Source organism: Astyanax mexicanus, chromosome 13, assembly GCF_023375975.1.
Source record: "Astyanax mexicanus isolate ESR-SI-001 chromosome 13, AstMex3_surface, whole genome shotgun sequence".
NCBI lineage: Eukaryota > Metazoa > Chordata > Actinopteri > Characiformes > Acestrorhamphidae > Astyanax > Astyanax mexicanus.
The window spans coordinates 3,922,431-3,941,210 of record NC_064420.1 but is presented as its reverse complement, the minus strand read 5'-3'; the positions used below and the strand labels follow the sequence as shown (position 1 = coordinate 3,941,210).

At 39.3% G+C, this 18,780-nt stretch overlaps 1 protein-coding gene across 1 annotated transcript in view; it reads left to right on the top strand.

The window, feature by feature from the left end:
- Positions 1–17,076, top strand: part of LOC103035208 (teashirt homolog 2) — a 92,478-nt gene extending 75,402 nt beyond the window's left edge. Inside the window, exon 2 of the mRNA XM_022677213.2 lies at positions 13,160–17,076. Coding sequence (XP_022532934.2) covers positions 13,160–16,212 — 3,053 coding nt within the window. The 3' untranslated portion in view covers positions 16,213–17,076. The remainder of the gene's footprint in view (positions 1–13,159) is intronic.
- The last annotated feature ends 1,704 nt before the right edge of the window (positions 17,077–18,780 follow it).

The following is an 18,780-nucleotide window of genomic DNA, read 5'->3' as shown; positions in this document are numbered from 1 at the left end:
CTGTTTAAGTTATGAATGTGTATGTCACTATCGGTATCGGCAGATATATACAGTTCATGTGTAATATTAAATATCGGCATGAGCCCAAACATTTACTGTATTTGTTCTGATCTATAGTGCACTGGGTGATTGTGTATCACGCAGCTGGATTTAGGGTTTGTTTTGGACATAACAGAAAATAAACCAATCAGTGTGCTAGTCGTCATTCCCTTTAAGAGCCGGGTGAGCTCTGACTTTGGCACGTTCCTATCTTAACAGCGCGGCACTTTTTTTGTGCGTCTCAGCAGAGACAGATACTGACCTGCACGTTCACACTGTGAAGATACACCAGCAGCTCATTTAAGGGAACAGCGATGCTATTTTCTGATATATTTCTTGTTATATATTTCTTGATATATTGTTATACTGAACCATAACCAGTGTATTATGATACATATTGTACTGCTCAAGTTTAATACAGACGTTTTTGCAAATACACGTCTATTTATTGTATAATAAGTCAATAAAAATTGTAATAATAGGTCTGATAGTTGATAATAACATTTTTTTAAAAATTGGTGCACTTGAATCCTCACATTCACACAAATATATATATATATATATAATCTAATACTGTGTCTTTAAAAAAAAACAGTGTTTCTATTGAGAATAGAGGAATTTTGCTGTATTTTTTTTTTTCATATTGTTGTTAATAATTGAAGACTTGAAGATTTGTCCATGGAATAACAAGTGTCACAACTGTTAAAGGCCTCAAAACTGGCTCTTAACTAGGCTGTACTTATGTAATTATGTGTGGAGGCAGGAGTGGTAGGTGTGTGTCGAGGGGAAGGGTGGGTGTGTAAGGGGGTGGGGGAGGGGGGGGGTTGCTTTTCCTATTCTTTTGATGCAACAGCGAACGCAGCTGGAGTTGACGTCACTCAGAAAGAGAAAGAGAGAGAGAGAGAGAGAGAAAAAGAGAGAGAGAGAGAGAGAGAGAGAGAGAGCACGGCTGCAGTTCTGCAATTCTCCACGATTGTGCATGCCTCTGCAACTTCCCCCAGTGTCCTCCTCGAATTGTGAATCTGAATTTGATTATATTAGACCATTAAATATTTAATGTGTGGGTGTATGAAAGCCAGGCATTTATCTGCATGAATAGCTCGTGTTTAGTGAAGGACGTAATGCACTTTAAGTAACATCTCCTTCATGCATACAAAAATTAACTCCCATCTCCTGGCCTGAACCCGCAGGAGGAGACGCAGGGAGAGAAGCGCTGCACTGTAAAATAAAAAAAAATAAAAAAAAAAAAAGGTGGAAGCTTCAAAGTGACTGTAGAGCGTGACGTCTGCACGCCTGACTCCAGACCTGTCACCATCATTACGCCATATGAGGAGCAGCATCTCATACTGTACACAATAGACTGTATTAGGAGTGTGACTTATCATATCAGATCATATGCAATAATATTGCCAATATTTTTGAATATCGTGAGCGATTTTATACTCTTTTTTACTGTTTTTAGCAAAAGAAAAAATCACACTGTTCCCAAATTCACTCTGTTCTCAACAACATTGTTGTTTTATTCTATGAACTACAGACAGCATTTCTCCCAAATTCCAAATAAAAATATTGTCATTTAGAGCATTTATTTGCATAAAATGAGACAAAAAGTTCATAATCATAAAGTTTTACGAGTTCAGAAATCAATATTTGGTGGAACAACCCTGGTTTTTAATCGGAGTTTTTTCATGTATCTTGGGATCATGTTCTCCTCCTCCGCCAGTCTTACACACTGCTTTTGGATAACTTTATGCTGCTTTACTCCTGGTGCAAAAATTCAAGAAGTTCAGTTTGGTTTGATGGCTTGTGATCATCCATTTTTATGGATGCTGTATGTTAATGCTGACTAATAAAAAAGACTAAGATTAAGTGGCTGTTTCACTTTCTATGTATTTGTTGTAACTGCTTATTAGTGGTTTAATCAGTTATAGACTCATTTATAAACCATTTATAAACCATTTATAAACCCTTTATAAAGGAGCCTTATTTTAAAGCAGTTATTAAGAATTTTCCACTACTGAAACATTTTCTGTATTAGAAAAATGTCTTGTAAATATCGCGATACAATATTTTTACCATATCGTCCAGCTCTAAGCAGAACACAAGCTCACAAAAAGAAGTTTTTCTTTGTGTGCGTCAATTAAAAAAAGGCACTTTTTTATATATAATATCTTTAATTTGTCCTGGAACATCACGCCCTGCAATTAGTCTCAGATCAGATTCCTTTTCTTATGATAATGCCTTGTCTAGATCTTTTTCAGTAGCCATTAAATGATTATGAGCTTCATAACCAGTAGCTCTGGTAATTTTCACTTCATCTTGACACATACCAGCGCTGGGGAATGTTTACACAGCTCGCTCTCCGCCTGCAGCTCAATATTGGCAAATGGTTTAATTGAGCCTATTACAGATTAACTGAGGTAACGGCGGCCGAGCAGACGCTCAGACTTCTTACAGTGGTTTACTTGGTTTATTTATTATGCAAGTTTAAATCATGTTCAGGAATGTATCTGAAAAGAAAGTTTTGATGGGGTAAGGATCAGCTGCTACAAGTTTTATGTATCATAAGCATAATAAAGCAGTTATACCCTTAAAAAAACAGTGAACTTTTAATTAAAAAAATTGTGAAGAATATACACTGTAAATTATTGTATAAATATATAAATAAAAAAATCACAGGCCTACTCTCGTAAAATAAAAGTGCATTTAAGATCAGGAGATCGCCAGTTCGAATCCCGGTCATGCAGCTTGCCATCAGCTGCCGGAGCCCTGAGAGAGCACAATTGGCTTGTGCGATTACTGTTTTTACACCTGCTCAAAATCGAACCGCATTAAAGGTACAAACGAACCGAACAAGTGCTGGTGTGAGATTGATCTACGCCCTTACTGCTCCCACTCTCCACCCTATATATAGATAGATAGATATACCTCCTCCCCATCTTCTAGCAAAAAAAGTTAACCAACTAAAAATCCAAAATGTATAGAAAATATGTAAAAAAAAAAAATAGAATAACCCCTTTTTTTATCACAGTTTTCATGCATCTTGGCATCATGTTCTCCTCCACCACCAGTCTTACACACTGCTTTTGGACAACTTTATTCCTTTACTCCTGGTGCACAAATTCAAGCTCAGCAAGTTCAGTTTGGTTTGATGGCTTGTGATCATCCTTCTTCCTCTTGATTATATTCCAGAGGCTTTCAATTTGGTAAAATCAAAGAAACTCACCTTTATTTTTAAGTGGTCTCTTATTACATTATTATTGCGGATTTAATTCTAAATAATAAAAAAAACATAAATTAAAAATCCAAAATGTATTAAAACAAATATGTAAAAAAATAAATAGAGTAAATAAATTTGCCATTTTTTATTTTTTTATTTTTGCCAGAGTAGAGCCTGGTGGAGAAAAAGAGCTTCTTTATGCCGCTGCAGTTTATCAAAGTCTGCTTGTGCTGTGAATGAGCTCGCCGTTAGACTTTTGAACTCTGTGTAGGGCACAGTTGGGTAAACCCACAGTGGTCTAGGCTGTCATAGCTTATGACAAAAATCAATAGCCACACCGATACATGCGACAAAGGCCTGAGTGTGCCTGTGCCTGTGCTTGTGTCTGTGCCTGTGCCTGTGCCTGTGTCTGTGCTTGTGTCTGTGCCTGTGTCTGTGCCTGTGTCTGTGTCTGTGTCAGTGTCTGTGTGCGGCTGGCTGTTTCCTTCTCGTGAGGAGTGATCACACCGCTCACCTGACCTCACTTCTGCTTCGTTAACGTATGCGTATGTGCACGCTTTTTTTTTTTCATGCATGTGTGTGTGTGTGAGTGTGTGTGATTGTGAGAGTGTGTGTGTGCCGCGATCGCATTCTCATGTGGGGCACGCCGCCCCTGTTTTTCTCCGTCTCTCTCTCTGTCTCGCGCTCTCTCTTTTTTAAAGCGTGGCATAAATCCAGGAGATGAAAATGTCATGGAGCAGGTTCATTTTGCAAAGAGGTTTTGATTGCCATGAGCGTGTAATTGATTGTCCCAAGGACAGGGGGAAATCTAGAAATGTCATAACAGCCTCTGCTTAGGTCGCTCCCACTGCTAGGCAATCAATGAGAAGTAAAAAGAGCTATCGATTGGCGCGCGGCACGAGAAAAAAAAAAAAAAAGACGGGGGGGGTGGGGGGGGGTAAAAAAACTGTAGCTTGAGACGGCGGGGCGCGCGAGAGGCGCGGCGAAAGAGTGGCCCAGACGCGCAGACCTGTCAGCGGCACCTCGGAATTAGAGCGTCTCCTGCGAAGATACTGTTACCGCTCGGATATTCACAAAGGGCCCCGGATACTGCAGCTGTCTCGCGCCTAACTGCTGCCCGCCCGCGGACGCCCGAGCTGATCAATGATAGAAATGTTACCGCTACAGGGATAAATGTTGATGTTGCGCTGATGAAACGCGAGCGCTGCTATCACAAGAGCACTTACAGGGGTCGACTCCGGCTCACGACCGCGCTCTCCACTAAAACACACAGCTGCCAAACTACTGAACTGACTGCAGAAAGAGAGAAAGAGAAAAAAAAAGAGAGAGGGGGGGGGGGGGTGATAGCTCTGAAAAAAAAAAGAATTTATTTGATTTTACCAAATTGAAAACCTCCGGAATATAATCAAGAGTAAGATGGATGATCACAAGCCATCAAAAATATGTAAAAAAAAAATTTTATCACAATTTTCATGCATCTTGGCATCATGTTCTCCTCCACCAGTCTTACACACTGCTTTTGGATAACGTTCTGCTGCTTTACTCCTGCTGCAGTTTGAAGGCTTGTGATCATCCTTCTTCCTCTTGAGTATATTATTATATTCCAGCGGTTTTCAATTTGGTGAAATCAAAGAAACTCATCATTTTTGTTAAGTGATCTCGTATTACATTATTATTATGGTCGATTTAATCCTAGATTTAAAAACAATTACCAAATTGAAGACCTCTGGAATATAATCAAGAGGAAGATGGATGATCGCAAGCTGATCATCAGACCACCAAGCTGAACTGCTTGAAAGTTATCCAAAAAAGCAGTGTGTAAGACTGGTGGAGGAGATCATGCCAAAAAAAAAACATGCATGAAAAAGGTTATTAAAAACCAGGGTTATTCCACCAAAAATTTATTTCTCAACTCTTCTTAAAACTTTATGAATATGAACTTGTTTTCTTTGCATTATTTGAGGTCTAAAAGCTCTTCAGCCATCTCTCAGGTATCTTTTTCTGCAAACAAATGCTCTAGATGACTATATTTTTATTTGGAATTTGGGAGAAATGTTGTCTGTAGTTTATAGAATAAAACAAAAATGTGCATTTTATTCAAATATATACCTATAAACAGCAACATCTGAGAAACTGATTCAAAAACTGTGAAGTGCTTTCTTAATAAAGAGCTGGAAAGTTAATTTCACTTCATTTCAGTAATTCAGTTTAACACATGCAGTGCTGGAGACCCCTCATACACATATCCCACAATTTAGTTCGGCACTTTTTAGCTCCGTTGGGGCATGGCAAGTCATGGGACACAATACTAGTCCTTCCTGTTCTTTGACTTTTGGCACATCGTTGTAAATAATTTCCATTGACCTGTATACGCCGTGCTTCAGTTCTCGTCAGTTTTAACTGTGACTTCTAACAGCTAATGCAAATCATGCCCCTGAGTGAGAGCTGAGTGACAGGTTTACACCCAGCACAACTTCCCAGCCTGGCCGGGAAACGATTAGCCTACAGCGGCGTAATTCTTAAAGCACAGCCCCGCCGAGAGTTACGATATTCACGGCCTCTGGGTCCGCCCGGTGTCAGAGAGGTGACCGAGTCACATCATTCGCTCAGCTCTCACAATGTTTGGGGAGAGAAACAGCTGGAGCTGAGCTGTTTTTGTCATTGCTTTTTTTCTTTTTTTCTTTTTTTCGTTTCTTTCTTTTCTTCTTTTTTTTTTTTTTACAGGGTTTCGCTCAAATCAATCACAGGTTGTATAGCTGCCCAGTGTGGAGCCGTGTTTTGGTTGGCCTATTAATACTACACTGACATTTTTATGTTTTTATTCTGAGCCTGGTTGATGTTTGCAGATTGGCTCCTCTGCACTGTACAGCCACAATTAATTAATTGTGTTTTATATAAAATTGGATACATTACGACATTGGATATATTGAGTTCGGGAAACATTTGTGGACAGATTAAAAAAACAATTGAATATCATTCAATTAAGTATATAAGTAATTAAGTATATAAAATCCAAAAGTCAGTGTTTCAAAAAATTTGAATATTATATAAGACCGACTGGTACTTTTGGCAGTACTGTGGGCAGTGTGCCAAATCCTGCTGGAAAATGAAATCCGCATCTCCATAAAAGTTGTCACTAGCAGACGGAAGCATGATTTTTTTTTTTTTTTTTTTTTGAGAAAAACTTGAGTTTGAGTTTCACATTTTGAACATTTTGAATTACTAAAATAAAGTAACTTTTTAGTAATATTCATATATATATATATATATACTGTATATATATATATATATATATAATTTTTTTTAAATGCTCTAGTAAATTAAACATTCAAATGTTTAAAAGATCTTTGAGTTGTATAAACATATAATAACTTAGTTATTATATTTGTTGACATTGACAGATTTTTTTCCAGTAGTTTTTGGCACAATATTTTTGCATACTTTTTTATAGGCTGAGTAGTTCATATCTACCGTATAATTTACTTAAATTTAATTTAAATGAAGACTAAATACTATTTTTTTTTTTATTCATCTGACATGAAAATTTGAAGATGAATTAGTGTACACAAACAGTTACTTACCGTTTAGGGCTCACGATTTTATGATTAAACTTTTTACAACAAATTACCTACAAATTATTTTAGTAGTGGGAATTTCCTTTCCTTTTCTTTAATACTTTTTTCTCTTATATACATTTTTTCAAATTGTCACATATTATTTTATGTTAAAGGAAGGATTTTTTTTTTATCTGAGACACTTGAAATTTGATACCATTTTTTTAAACAGTTAATTTTTTATTTTTTTGCCAGAGGAAATGGTGCAGATTAAGCTTTCTTTGATCTGTCAGCTTGTAGTCATTAACACGTTAGTTGGAGTTCGCTTTCTGGTGGTCTGGAACAGAGTGTGTCGGAGTAAAGTGTCTGACGCGGATGTCCGATACTCCTGGGTTTAATTTAGAATAATGAAAGTGCTAATTCAGCTACTGTTTTCTCAGGTTATTTATTTATTTATATATTTTTTATTCTATTGTGTGGAACCGATGTGTGGAGCACACACAGCGTACAGAGCTCCTGCTCGGCCCATTGGCTGACAACCAGCGAGCTCTCGAAATCAAGCCCTTGTTATGCCAGGAGTCTGTTCCAATGGATTAATGTTATAAACACTTCAAGTGGCTGATTTATGACAGACACCTTAGGTTTTTTGACCTTTGCATATCCCTGTCTGAAGATATAAATTTGTTGTGACACAGATTGGAGGGTTTACAGGAGTTTATGACATGCTAAATCTCAGCATCGGCATGCCAGCCCCTTATTTTGTAAGCCAAGTTAGACTGAAGGCAGCAGCTTCACGGCTTTGAATACAGGGCTAAAGTACTAACGCCACACTTAGACTGAATTAAAGTAATTTGAGTGATGATCTTAAATTATTATTTTTTCTCATCTAAAACCTTTGGGTGGTCCAGCAGTCTAAAGAGCTGCCATTATGATCAGGAGATCGCTGGTTCAAATCCCAGTCATGCAGCTTGCCATCAGCTGCTGGAGCCCTGAGAGAGCACAATTGGTCCTTAAGCTGATGTATCAGTACTAAGTTCAGCGTTTAAAACAGACAGAAGTGAGCGTAGTCTTCAAACATCCCTTTTGCTGTCTATTACTGTCTGTTGCTAGCAAAAAGCTAACTCTCTCAAGCTAATGTCCAGTTTATAATCCAGTAAAGTGCCATCGCTGCTGAAAACCCTCCTAACATCAGAGCGAACACTGTAACATGACCTAAAATAAAAGATTCATTGTTCGTTTTTTTTTTTTTCTTTTTTCGCTTATTTATCATTTACTTGCAGAGCCGTGCTGCGGGGAGCAGTGACCGCTGCATAGACCACTCTTAGCAGACAGCGTTTGTTCATAGCACTATATTATCTGACTTAAATATCAGATTAAACCTGGCTTATCAGCAGTTTAGCTCAAAAGAAGCTCGGCCGATGTCGAGATCAGATCCCATTCTCACCACAAGCGAACCACTTCAGAAAAAAAATCTGCATGTTTGGGGGGGGAGAGGTGGTTGGGGCAGATTATGGCAGAATGTGGGGTCAAACTTGGTGGCGTAACTAAGTTTGTGCAAAATAAAATAATGCTACTTTTTTCCAAATTAATTGCATGCATTAACGCTTCAACTTTGAGAGCCGTATTTTTCCCATATCGCCCATCCCTAATATTGAACATACCAAAAATAAATACAAATAGCTCCTGTTCTAGTGTCAATCTAGCTGTACTTTACTTATTTTATTTATGTTAACAATAACCAATACAGCAGTGAAAGCATGACATTTGATTGTCATTGCCCTGGCATTGCAGATATTGCAGTTTTTTTTAACTGTTTAGTTTTATATGGTGGACTTTGTGTAACTCCTCTATCACTGTGAAAGGCTGTGCTCCTGCATTTGATCTTACATTCTGGAATCTCTCTGCTAAGCAGAGATCAGAGGCTGGCAAACACTCTGGCGAAACTTGCTTTTACAAAAAGCTTAGGAAAAGCAGGTTTTTGGAGACGTCTGAGTGTTTAAGGTTAATTTGTGCCTTTGGTGGCATTTGAATACCAAAGCGCAGTTCAGAGTGAGAACTTTTTTATCAAAGCGTATACTTTTAGTAAAAAAAAATATATTATAAAGGCCAATCTGTATTAAGATGAATGCTTATGCAAATGTTCACTTGCTTGTCTTTAGATAGAAAAAAAACGAAATTAGAATATAGATTGCTTTAGATTCAGAGCATAGGTGTATCCACTTTGTTGAAATGTATAACATTTATAAACAGTTAAACTCCTTTAGCAATGTAAAGCAATGCAATGCAAGAGCTAACGTTGTGTCCCATGACTTTTGGCGTGGGGATGCTGCACTGGCCTCCTAAGAAATAGCTGAAATAGCAAAAAAAAAAACTAGTTCATATTCATAAAGTTTTAAGAGTTCAGAAATCAATATTTGGTGGAATAATTTCTTCATGCATCTTGGCATCATGTTCTTCTCCTCCACCAGTCTTACACACTGCTTTTGGATAACTTTATGCTGCTTTACTCCTGGTGCAAAAATTCAAGCAGTTCAGTTTGGTGGTTTGATGGCTTGTGATCATCCATCTTCCTCTTGATTATATTCCAGAGGTTTTTTAATTTGGTAAAATCAAAGAAACTCATCATTTTACCACTCAAGTGGTATCTTGTGTTTTTCCAGAACTGCTTGTATGTGTGGGGTGTGCTGTTTGGCTTTTTATGCAATTAAAAATTGGTATTCAATTAAAAGCTTTTAATCCGATTTGATTGGCAGCCCAACATGCTCTAGCCTGCAAAGGAAAATACTTATGAACAGATTCACCATCAGCAGCACTCATAAAAAACATAATGAACATGCAGAAGTATGCAGAACTATTCCGTTCTGTTTTTAGACCTGAAAGACTGCAGGGAACTACGACTGACTGACTTTTCTGTCAATACCCAGAACTGTGCAGCCAGTTATATACAAGCTACTTTTAGGAATGGAGAGTGAGTGTTTTAGTTCCCTTTTTAAATGTGATGATACAATTACATGTTTAATTACACAATTACTTATGTTTACGTTTGCTTTTTAATTTGATCTGCTTGTATCAATGTTTAAAAATTAGGTTTGGGTAGTATACTATAACACTTATACTATAAAATACTGTATTAATAAAAAAAAATGTGTTGGTGTTTCAAAATGAGGATGGCATTTCAAAATTGCAATGTATTTGATGAGTCAAAGTTCAGTTTTGTGTCTATCTAATACATGGTCCAAATAGCTAATTTATTCATATTTATGCATTTAAGAGAGTCACATGGTGAGATTGATGTAGGATTTTACTAATTGGTGATAACTGATTACTGCTTTAAAAAGTAACTTGGTTATTTCATGGATTACTTGATTTTAAAAGTAACTTTAAAAGTTTTTGAGTTTTGCCAAAACTCACATTATTGCCTCTGCGACTCCAAATGTTTCTACAAATTTGACGTTGTGTTTTTGACTTGAATAAGTAACTTTAATATGATTGCTGGATTAAAAAATAGCGCTGCATTAGATTACTTATTACTAAAAAAAAAAAAATTCAGATTAGAATAACGTGTTTCTAAGTAACAGCCACATTTCATTAGGGCTAACTGAGATTTTTTTACAGGCACACTCAAACAAATAAAGTATATATATATATATATATATAAATAGAGTATTTTCCTTGTTGAAATTATTTTAAATACTATATTACTAGAGTTTAATGTGTAATTTTAATGGTTTATGACCATTTTCTTCATAACAAACATAAAAAAAATACTATTTCTAGTAGTTTATCTCAGTAGCTAGCTAGCTAACTAGCTAACCTTCCTGTTCCACCTTAAATGGTGCAACAGACGTCTGAGGCTGCAGCATTTAAGGTAAAATGGAACAATGAACGAAAATAAAAGCTAATTTAGCTAACAAAGCTAATGCTAACCAGCTTCTTTCTCCTGATTATCAGCATTTAAACATAAACAATATTAAATCATTGATTTAAAAAGTGTCCATGGTGTTCACTTAATATATAACCATACTGTGAGTAGACTGAACTTTGTATTTAATTGTATTTAACAATTGTATTGTATTTATTGTATTTAACAAGTATTTTCCTTGTTAAAATGATGATAACCACTATATTACTATAGTGTAATATGTAGTTTTAATGGTTTATGACCATTTTCTTCATAACTAGCATAAAAAATTGCTAGTCATTTACCTCAGTAACTAGCTAACCTTCCCGTTCCACCTTAAATAGAGCAATAAATTGCCATGTGTGCAGCGTTTAAGGTGAAATGGAAAAATGAATGAAAATAAAAGCTAATTCAGCTAACAAAGCTAATGCTAACCAGCTTCTTTCTCCTGATTCTCAGCAATTAAACATAAACAATATTAAATCATTGATTTAAAAAGTGTCCATGGTGTTCACTTAATATATAACCATACTGTAAGCAGACTGAACATTTTATTTTCTAATTTATTTATTTATTTATTTATTTTAGTAAATAAAGCAGGATGAATCTTTTGCTACTTCTCGCCCCATTTTTTTTAAACACTACTGATATCCTTGACTTCCAGTGGTGAACCTGGTGTTTTAAACCTGCCTCGGCTCCCGTCTTATGTAGTAATTATGGAGTAGATTCGTCATTACTCAACACTGTAGGTGACACTTGATATATATATATATATATACATATATATATATGTATATATATATATATATATATATATATATATATATATATATAAGCGGAAAGGTCAGCATATACCAAGCTGCTGTCTGTCATCCCTGTCCTCACAAAGCGCAAAGGCATCAGCTGAAAGCTAGTCATAGTCCATAGCTCCTCAGTTATATGTGAAATCTATATATACTCCCGTTTCAATACATAAAACATGATTCTCGTCTCCAGCGCTGGAGAGGAAGAGCGTGTTCTAGGAAGCGATCACCCGTCTTGGTCAGCCGTTTGAGAAATCTTCATTGCGTTAGATGGAGGTCACCACACATGGAGAGGCTTCTCGCACGCGCGAGGGTGGCGGGCCCCTGTTCACGGGGCCCCCGGTCTCTCCGTGTTTGTTTTGAAAGTCCCGTTTCCATCTTCATCCATTAGCTGGCAACAGTTCACCTCCAGGCGTCCTCCTGAGGCACCTCTGAAATATTGATAAAAAAAGGCTTATTTTCAGAAACCAAAGGATGAGGACGGAGTGAAGACACAGCGCCGGATAGTACTTTTAAAGCTCAAATTCGACAGCCCTCCACATCGAGTGTCTGTAACTCAAAGAGGAATATTAACCACATGAAATGCAAGTGCCTGGTCCAGTCTGTTAGGTCCTATGTATATTTAACTACCAGCACTTCTGCCTGTAACTGCTCTCGAAGCTCCAGTGAGTGCCAACCAAATGTGTGCGGTCATAAAACATAAATCAGTCCAGATTCTGTGAAGCCCGGCGACAGATTTAACCGATGCGGGAAAAAAAGTGATGCACGATAGATTAGACAGTGTAAAATAATAAAGAAATTATATTATTTTTAAAAAATCTTTAATTCATATCAAGATTCTTATTTGTATTGCAAAAATATGAAAAATCTATCAAATATAATAAAAAATAAAAAAGTAATCAGCTGGTGTGTGCAACTCTGAAAATAGGATGTCTTTTGTGGGGGATTTTATGTCCTTTAGAAATGGTCTTAGTTATTAATTTTAGGCAAACAAATGTATAGATAGATGGATGGGTGGGTGGGTGGGTGGGTGGATGGATGGATGGATGGATGGATGGATGGATGGATAGATAGATAGATAGATAGATAGATAGATAGATAGATAGATAGATAGATAGATAGATAGATAGATAATGTTCTTAGTTATACATTTTAGGCAAACAAATGTATTGTACTGTATGCAATCTTTAGGTTTACATTATGAGATCATTCTTTAGATAGATGTTGACTGTGTTCATCTGTTATAATATAAATTTAACTGGAATTGCTGATCCAAACAACCAATGACTTATTAAGGAAAATCTTTATTAAAATTACAATGGGGTGCTCAAACTTTTTCATACCACTGTAGCCTCTAAAGCTCTTTAAGGCAATGAGATTGCTGTATGTCCTGGCTGTTAGATATATATGTTAGATATATTTATCTAAGTAAAAAGTTGTAGTAGTTTAAATGTGGAATAACACTAGTGTCTATCTACTGTGATAGTTACTGTACTGTCTAGCCACCAACCATTTAAAGAGTACAGAACATGACCTAGGATCATACTAATATATTTACTAAATATTAATGTATCTGTATGTAAACCTATCATTTGAAACTATATAATGACACACGCTTATATTTTTCTCTTGTTTCTTTCAGTGTATGAACCAGACGAGGATGCTCCTGGTGTTCCTGAACCAGTCGCAGAGGAAGAAGGAGAGAACGACGTCCAGACGGAGGAGGAGGACTCTGACAAGACCAGCCCCAAGATTCCAGAGGACAAGGAAATCGACAACAAAAGCAGCTACAGCTTCCAAAACTCTCCCGTCAGCGTCTTGTCCAACCAGGAGGTGGAACTGGAGTCCCGTCTCAGCGATGGCAGCGACAGACTCTCCGACTTCAAGACGTCTTCCCCACCAGAGAAGCCAAAGGACAGTGAGAGTCAAGGGTCAAAGCCAAAAGATGAGATGCTCAATAGCCTGGAGAAAATGAGGGCTGCTTACGCCAACTTCCTCTCGGACTCCTACTGGACGAATATCGGACTAGACTTGAAGGTTGGCAACACTGGCAGACAGCACAGCAAGGCAAACTGCGACAGCACCAACGGAAGCACCAAGGGTGAGTTTGACTGGCATCAGGATGCGCTGTCCAAGACCTTGCAGCAGACGCTGTCCCCCAAACCCGTTTCAAAGCCCAACCTCTTCAGCTCGGTCCACCTGTACCGGCAGAGCAGCAAAGCGTGCGGAGCCGTCTTCACGGGGGCGAGTCGCTTCCGCTGCAAAGACTGCAGTGCTGCTTACGACACCCTGGTGGAGTTAACCGTTCACATGAACAAGAGTGGTCACTACCAGGATGACAACAACAACCGGCAAGGCATCGCCTCCACTTCGACTTCGAAGAGCCGAAAGAGGAACCTGCAAGACATGGAAGGCAAGGAGGATGCGCAAAAAGTCCTTAAATGCATGTTCTGCGGCCATTCTTTTGACTCTCTCCAAGACCTAAGCGTCCACATGATTAAAACTAAGCATTACCAGAAAGTGCCTTTGAAAGAACCTATTCCAGTAATCACACCCAAATTAATTCCACCAGCAAAGAAACGTACATTCGAAGCCACAAGGCCTTGTTCTCCTGACTCCACTACGGGAGCCGCAGGCTACAGCGAAGCTCAAAGGGCGGCGGGCCTCGCGAACGCCCCCAACAACCGCTACGGCTATCAAAATGGTGCTAGCTACACATGGCAGTTCGAAACGTGCAAATCTCAGATTCTGAAGTGCATGGAATGCGGCAGCTCACACGACACTCTCCAGCAGCTCACCACTCATATGATGGTCACCGGCCACTTTATAAAAGTGACAAACTCCGCTTCCAAAAAGGGCAAACAGTTGACTCTCGATCCTTTAGCAATAGAGAAGATGCAGGCACTCGCAGAACCCACAGCGAATGAATCAGAGGGAGAGAAAGCCTCCCCTAAAAGCACTGCATCCGGAGATTCTGAAAAAGTTCCACAGAAAGAAAAGAGCCCAGACCAAGCTCAAGAAGAAGACGTAAGAGATAGAGATGAGCAGCAGCAAGAAGATTCCGATCAAAAGCCAAGTGATGCAAACTTTAAGTATCCGTACCTACGAGAGGAGGACCTAGAGCAAGGGGTCGGCGGAGGAGGTGGAGACATACTAAAGTCTTTAGCCAACACAGTGGCTACAGCCATCAACAAGGCCCAAACAGGGACGCCCAGCTGGAGCGCCTACCCCAGCATTCATGCAGCTTACCAGCTATCAGGCGTGATCAAGAGCGCCCCTCTCTCGGCATCCAGCCCCATTCAGCTTAAGCAGAGTCTCAACCACAAGCTGAGGCCCATCGCCCCCAAGGGGAAGTTTTATCAGGGACTTCGAGGACTCGAGAGTTTCCAGGGACATCACAATCCGGACATCAAAAAGGAGAGGGGTGGTGCATCTGATGGCAAAGAGAGCCAGAGCAGTAAGTTTGATCTGGCGGAGAATGATGACAGTGATTGTCAAGACGATTCCTCTTCCTCTTCAAAGCTGGATGCAGACTGTGTAAGTGAAGGGAATGACACGATCAAAGGGAAGTTGAGCCCAGCTTTCTCTGACAGAGCCAACCCGTCACCAAGCCCTCCTGCCAGCAACGGGCACAGCAGTTCCTCAGAGCTTGTCAGTGACTCCCAGGAAGCCCTAAGCATAAATCCTCTAAGTGCACTACAGTCTGTCCTCAACAATCATTTGGGGAAAGCAAATAAGCCAAGGCAAGATGGGGTTCTGTCTCATCGCACCCAATCCATATTCTCCGAGCTGAGCAGAGGTCTGGAGAAGCCGGCCTCCGTCCTCACGTCCTCTGCCGTCATCAGGGCCAACAACTTCATGTTCACCAGTAACGACCAGCCGATCGACTTAACGAAAAACAAACACGGCAAAATGAGTTCCTCACTCTTGTTGCAATCTTCCACCCCCATGCCTCAGAAGCACGCTCTTTCTGACATCGCGGACATGGTGAAGATTCTTCCCAAAGCCACGACGCCAAAGCCCCCGGTGCCGTCGAGAATGCCGGCGATGAAGCTGGAGTCGGACGTGAGGCGATTCGAAGACGTGTCGAGCGAGGTCTACTCGGTCCACAAGCGCAAAGGCAGGCAGTCTAACTGGAACCCTCAGCACCTGCTGATCCTTCAAGCCCAGTTTGCTTCCAGTCTCTTCCAGACCTCCGAGGGCAAGTACCTTCTCTCTGACCTTGGCCCCCAGGAACGGATGCACATCTCCAAGTTTACTGGACTCTCCATGACCACCATCAGCCACTGGCTGGCCAACGTAAAGTACCAGCTTAGGAAAACAGGTGGGACCAAATTTTTGAAGAACATGGACACGGGCCACCCGGTCTTCTACTGCAACGACTGCGCCTCCCAGTTCCGCTCGCCGTCCGCCTTCATCTCCCATCTCGAGTCTCATCTCGGTTTCCAGATCAAAGATATGAGCAAACTGCCAATAGAGCATCAGACAAAGGTAGCAGAGCCTGAACTGACAAAGGCTTTCAGTGTCAGAGCAACTGAAGCGCTCATGACAGAGGAAGACATTGACTCAAAGTTCAAATGCAAGCTCTGCAGTCGGACATTTGCCAGCAACCACGCGGTCAAACTCCACTTGAGTAAAACTCACAGCAAATCCCCAGAGAATCATTCACAGTTTGTCGAAATGGACAAAGAGTAGCCTGGTCGATTTTTACTACCTGTAGTTTTGTTGTTGTTAAATAACTGTAATTGCTCTGCTTTTATAAAACACGGGTCAAAATTATTATTATTATTATTTTTTTCATGTTTCAATTTCAAGTAGCATTATGTAGTATGCTTATAAATAAAAAAAAAAACAAATCAGCATTTCATCATATTTTAAAGGACAAAATGGACACACTGGCTGGATTAGAAGGAAGTGTAAGTAAATACATTCTTATAAAAAAAAAAAATAGACGAATACATTGACATTGAAGTCTTTGCACCCCTGCTCAAATGCATCACCAGTAATGAAATGTATTACTGCTTGAAACATAATTGCTGATGTTTGCATGCAATAGCTCTCTGGCTATGACTACTATTTATTTGTATGATATGGCAAGATTTAATTGTATTACTTTCAACGACAAACAAATCGACTGACAAAACGACTGATGCATCAACTGTAATTTTTCGCGGCGCCGCTGACGCCCACCCGGACGGACCCGCGGCAGATTCCGACAGGTAGCCGAGTTACACATATATATACACACACGCGTTCTAAAAAAAAAAACATCTGCCGAAATGTACAGTACATTGCTCTGTATAAAATGTTTGTGTTGCAATGATAGAACAGAAAAAGCACTTTAATAAATGTTTAATCACCAGTTTAGGCTCAGATTCAGTGTGTGAGCTAACGAATTTAGACAGGTTTGACATGACAATGTCTCACATCCATGTATATATATATAGCATCGCCGAAAAAAAAAAAAGAAGAAGAAGAAGTGTCTCATCAGAAGGAGCATAGTGAGACCAGGAAAATACTGCACCTTTTATACCAGTACAAATAAAGCATTAACATTTTTCTACCTCTCTTCTGGTTTTTATTTGAAATGGGAACAGTATTTGAATGTGATTCAGAGTCATTGATGCTTATTAATAGACATAACATGCATATACATATACATGCATATAGAAATGCACTCAAAAATATTCATTTCTGTAATATTCCTCAAAAAATCTTTTGTTTTTTTTTTCTGATTTCTGGATTTTGAAAGCCATTAAGTAAGAGGAATTAGGAATTAATACTGTATAAAGATATGAATCATTTCTTTTTTCTTTTTGTTTTATTTCCAGCTTGAGTTCATTACTGAAGCCCAGCTATATCATAACAATTAAAAAAAAAAACATCTCCCCCGGCCTCCTTTGTTCTCTCCGGCTGATAAGAATAATTACCATAACAATATAAACATTAACGCTTTCCATCCGTCTTTTTTTTTTCTTTCTTTATCTTTTTTTTTTTTTTTTTTTTAGGCAATCAAATCTTCAATTACTGCAGCACATAATATGTGTTTTATAACTGCCGGCTGACATTTGATTGCGAGCGGAGGGAAGCACCTGGGTGCCGCGCCGATTCGAGCGCTCTGACACCGGCCTGCCCTCCATTGTTGGGAACAAGCAGGCAGGCGGGCGCGGCTGTTCATCAGACGACTCCTAATGCAGTTATAGTGTTCGGCAATAACTCCACCTTGCATTTATAATTGCAGGCATAGATCCCACACCTCAGTGCACAGATTAAAGCCATAAATTATTTAGTGCCTCGCCTCACCGACTGCTTCCTCGCTCCTTCTTTCTCTCCGTCGAGCCATTACGCTTCAGAATATCAGCTTCTTTCACGCGGGGGCCGCGGGAAGATTTAGGATATGGTTGAATAATATGACAATACGAATGCGATATTCCGGCCATTTGTGTTTCTTAATTAAAATCGAGGGTCTCTGAAGTGTCTCGTCAGACGGAAGCGCACATACACAGAAGTCACAGCCGAGTCATTTAGCCTCTGCGGCTAATGGCGAAATTTGAAATGACCGTGACGGCGGACGGTCGCGTGCAGTAAGAGGGCGGCTGGAATGGCCTCTTCTTCTGGAGGTGGCGGCTCAATGTCAGGGATTCGCATTAGAGCCCGCGGAAAGAAAATCCTTTCATCAGTGTAATCAGGGCTGGGAAATTAGCTGTTTCTAATATTAATTCGGGCCGATAATTCAAAGTCGTCGGAGATTTATTGCCGCATTAAAGGCGAGCTCCAATCGGATACACAATCATGAGTTAAAACAACCCAACAATTAATTCATTGTGTCGTAGGCGGTTTACACAGGAGGGAAAGCGAAACAGCTAAATGAAAATCAAATCAAAGCAAAGCAGCAGAAGTAAACAAGCTAAATGAACAGCTAAAAAAATAAAATAAAATAAAAAATATATATATATTTTCTAGGAACGTTCTGGACAGATATGTAGATATATATATATACAGGGATTGGACAATGAAACTGAAACCCCTGTCATCATTTTAGTGTGGGATTTTAGGTTTCATGGCTAAATTGGAGCAGTCTGGTGGCCAATCTTCATTAATTGCACATTATTGCACTAGTAAGAGCGTGTAAAAGAGTGTGAAGGTTCAATTAGCAGGGTAAGAGCACAGTTCTGCTCAAAATGTCCAAGACAACAAGTCTTTATGATGCATCAAGAGTCACGGTGTCCAGGGTAATGTCAGCATACCACCTGACAAGAAGGA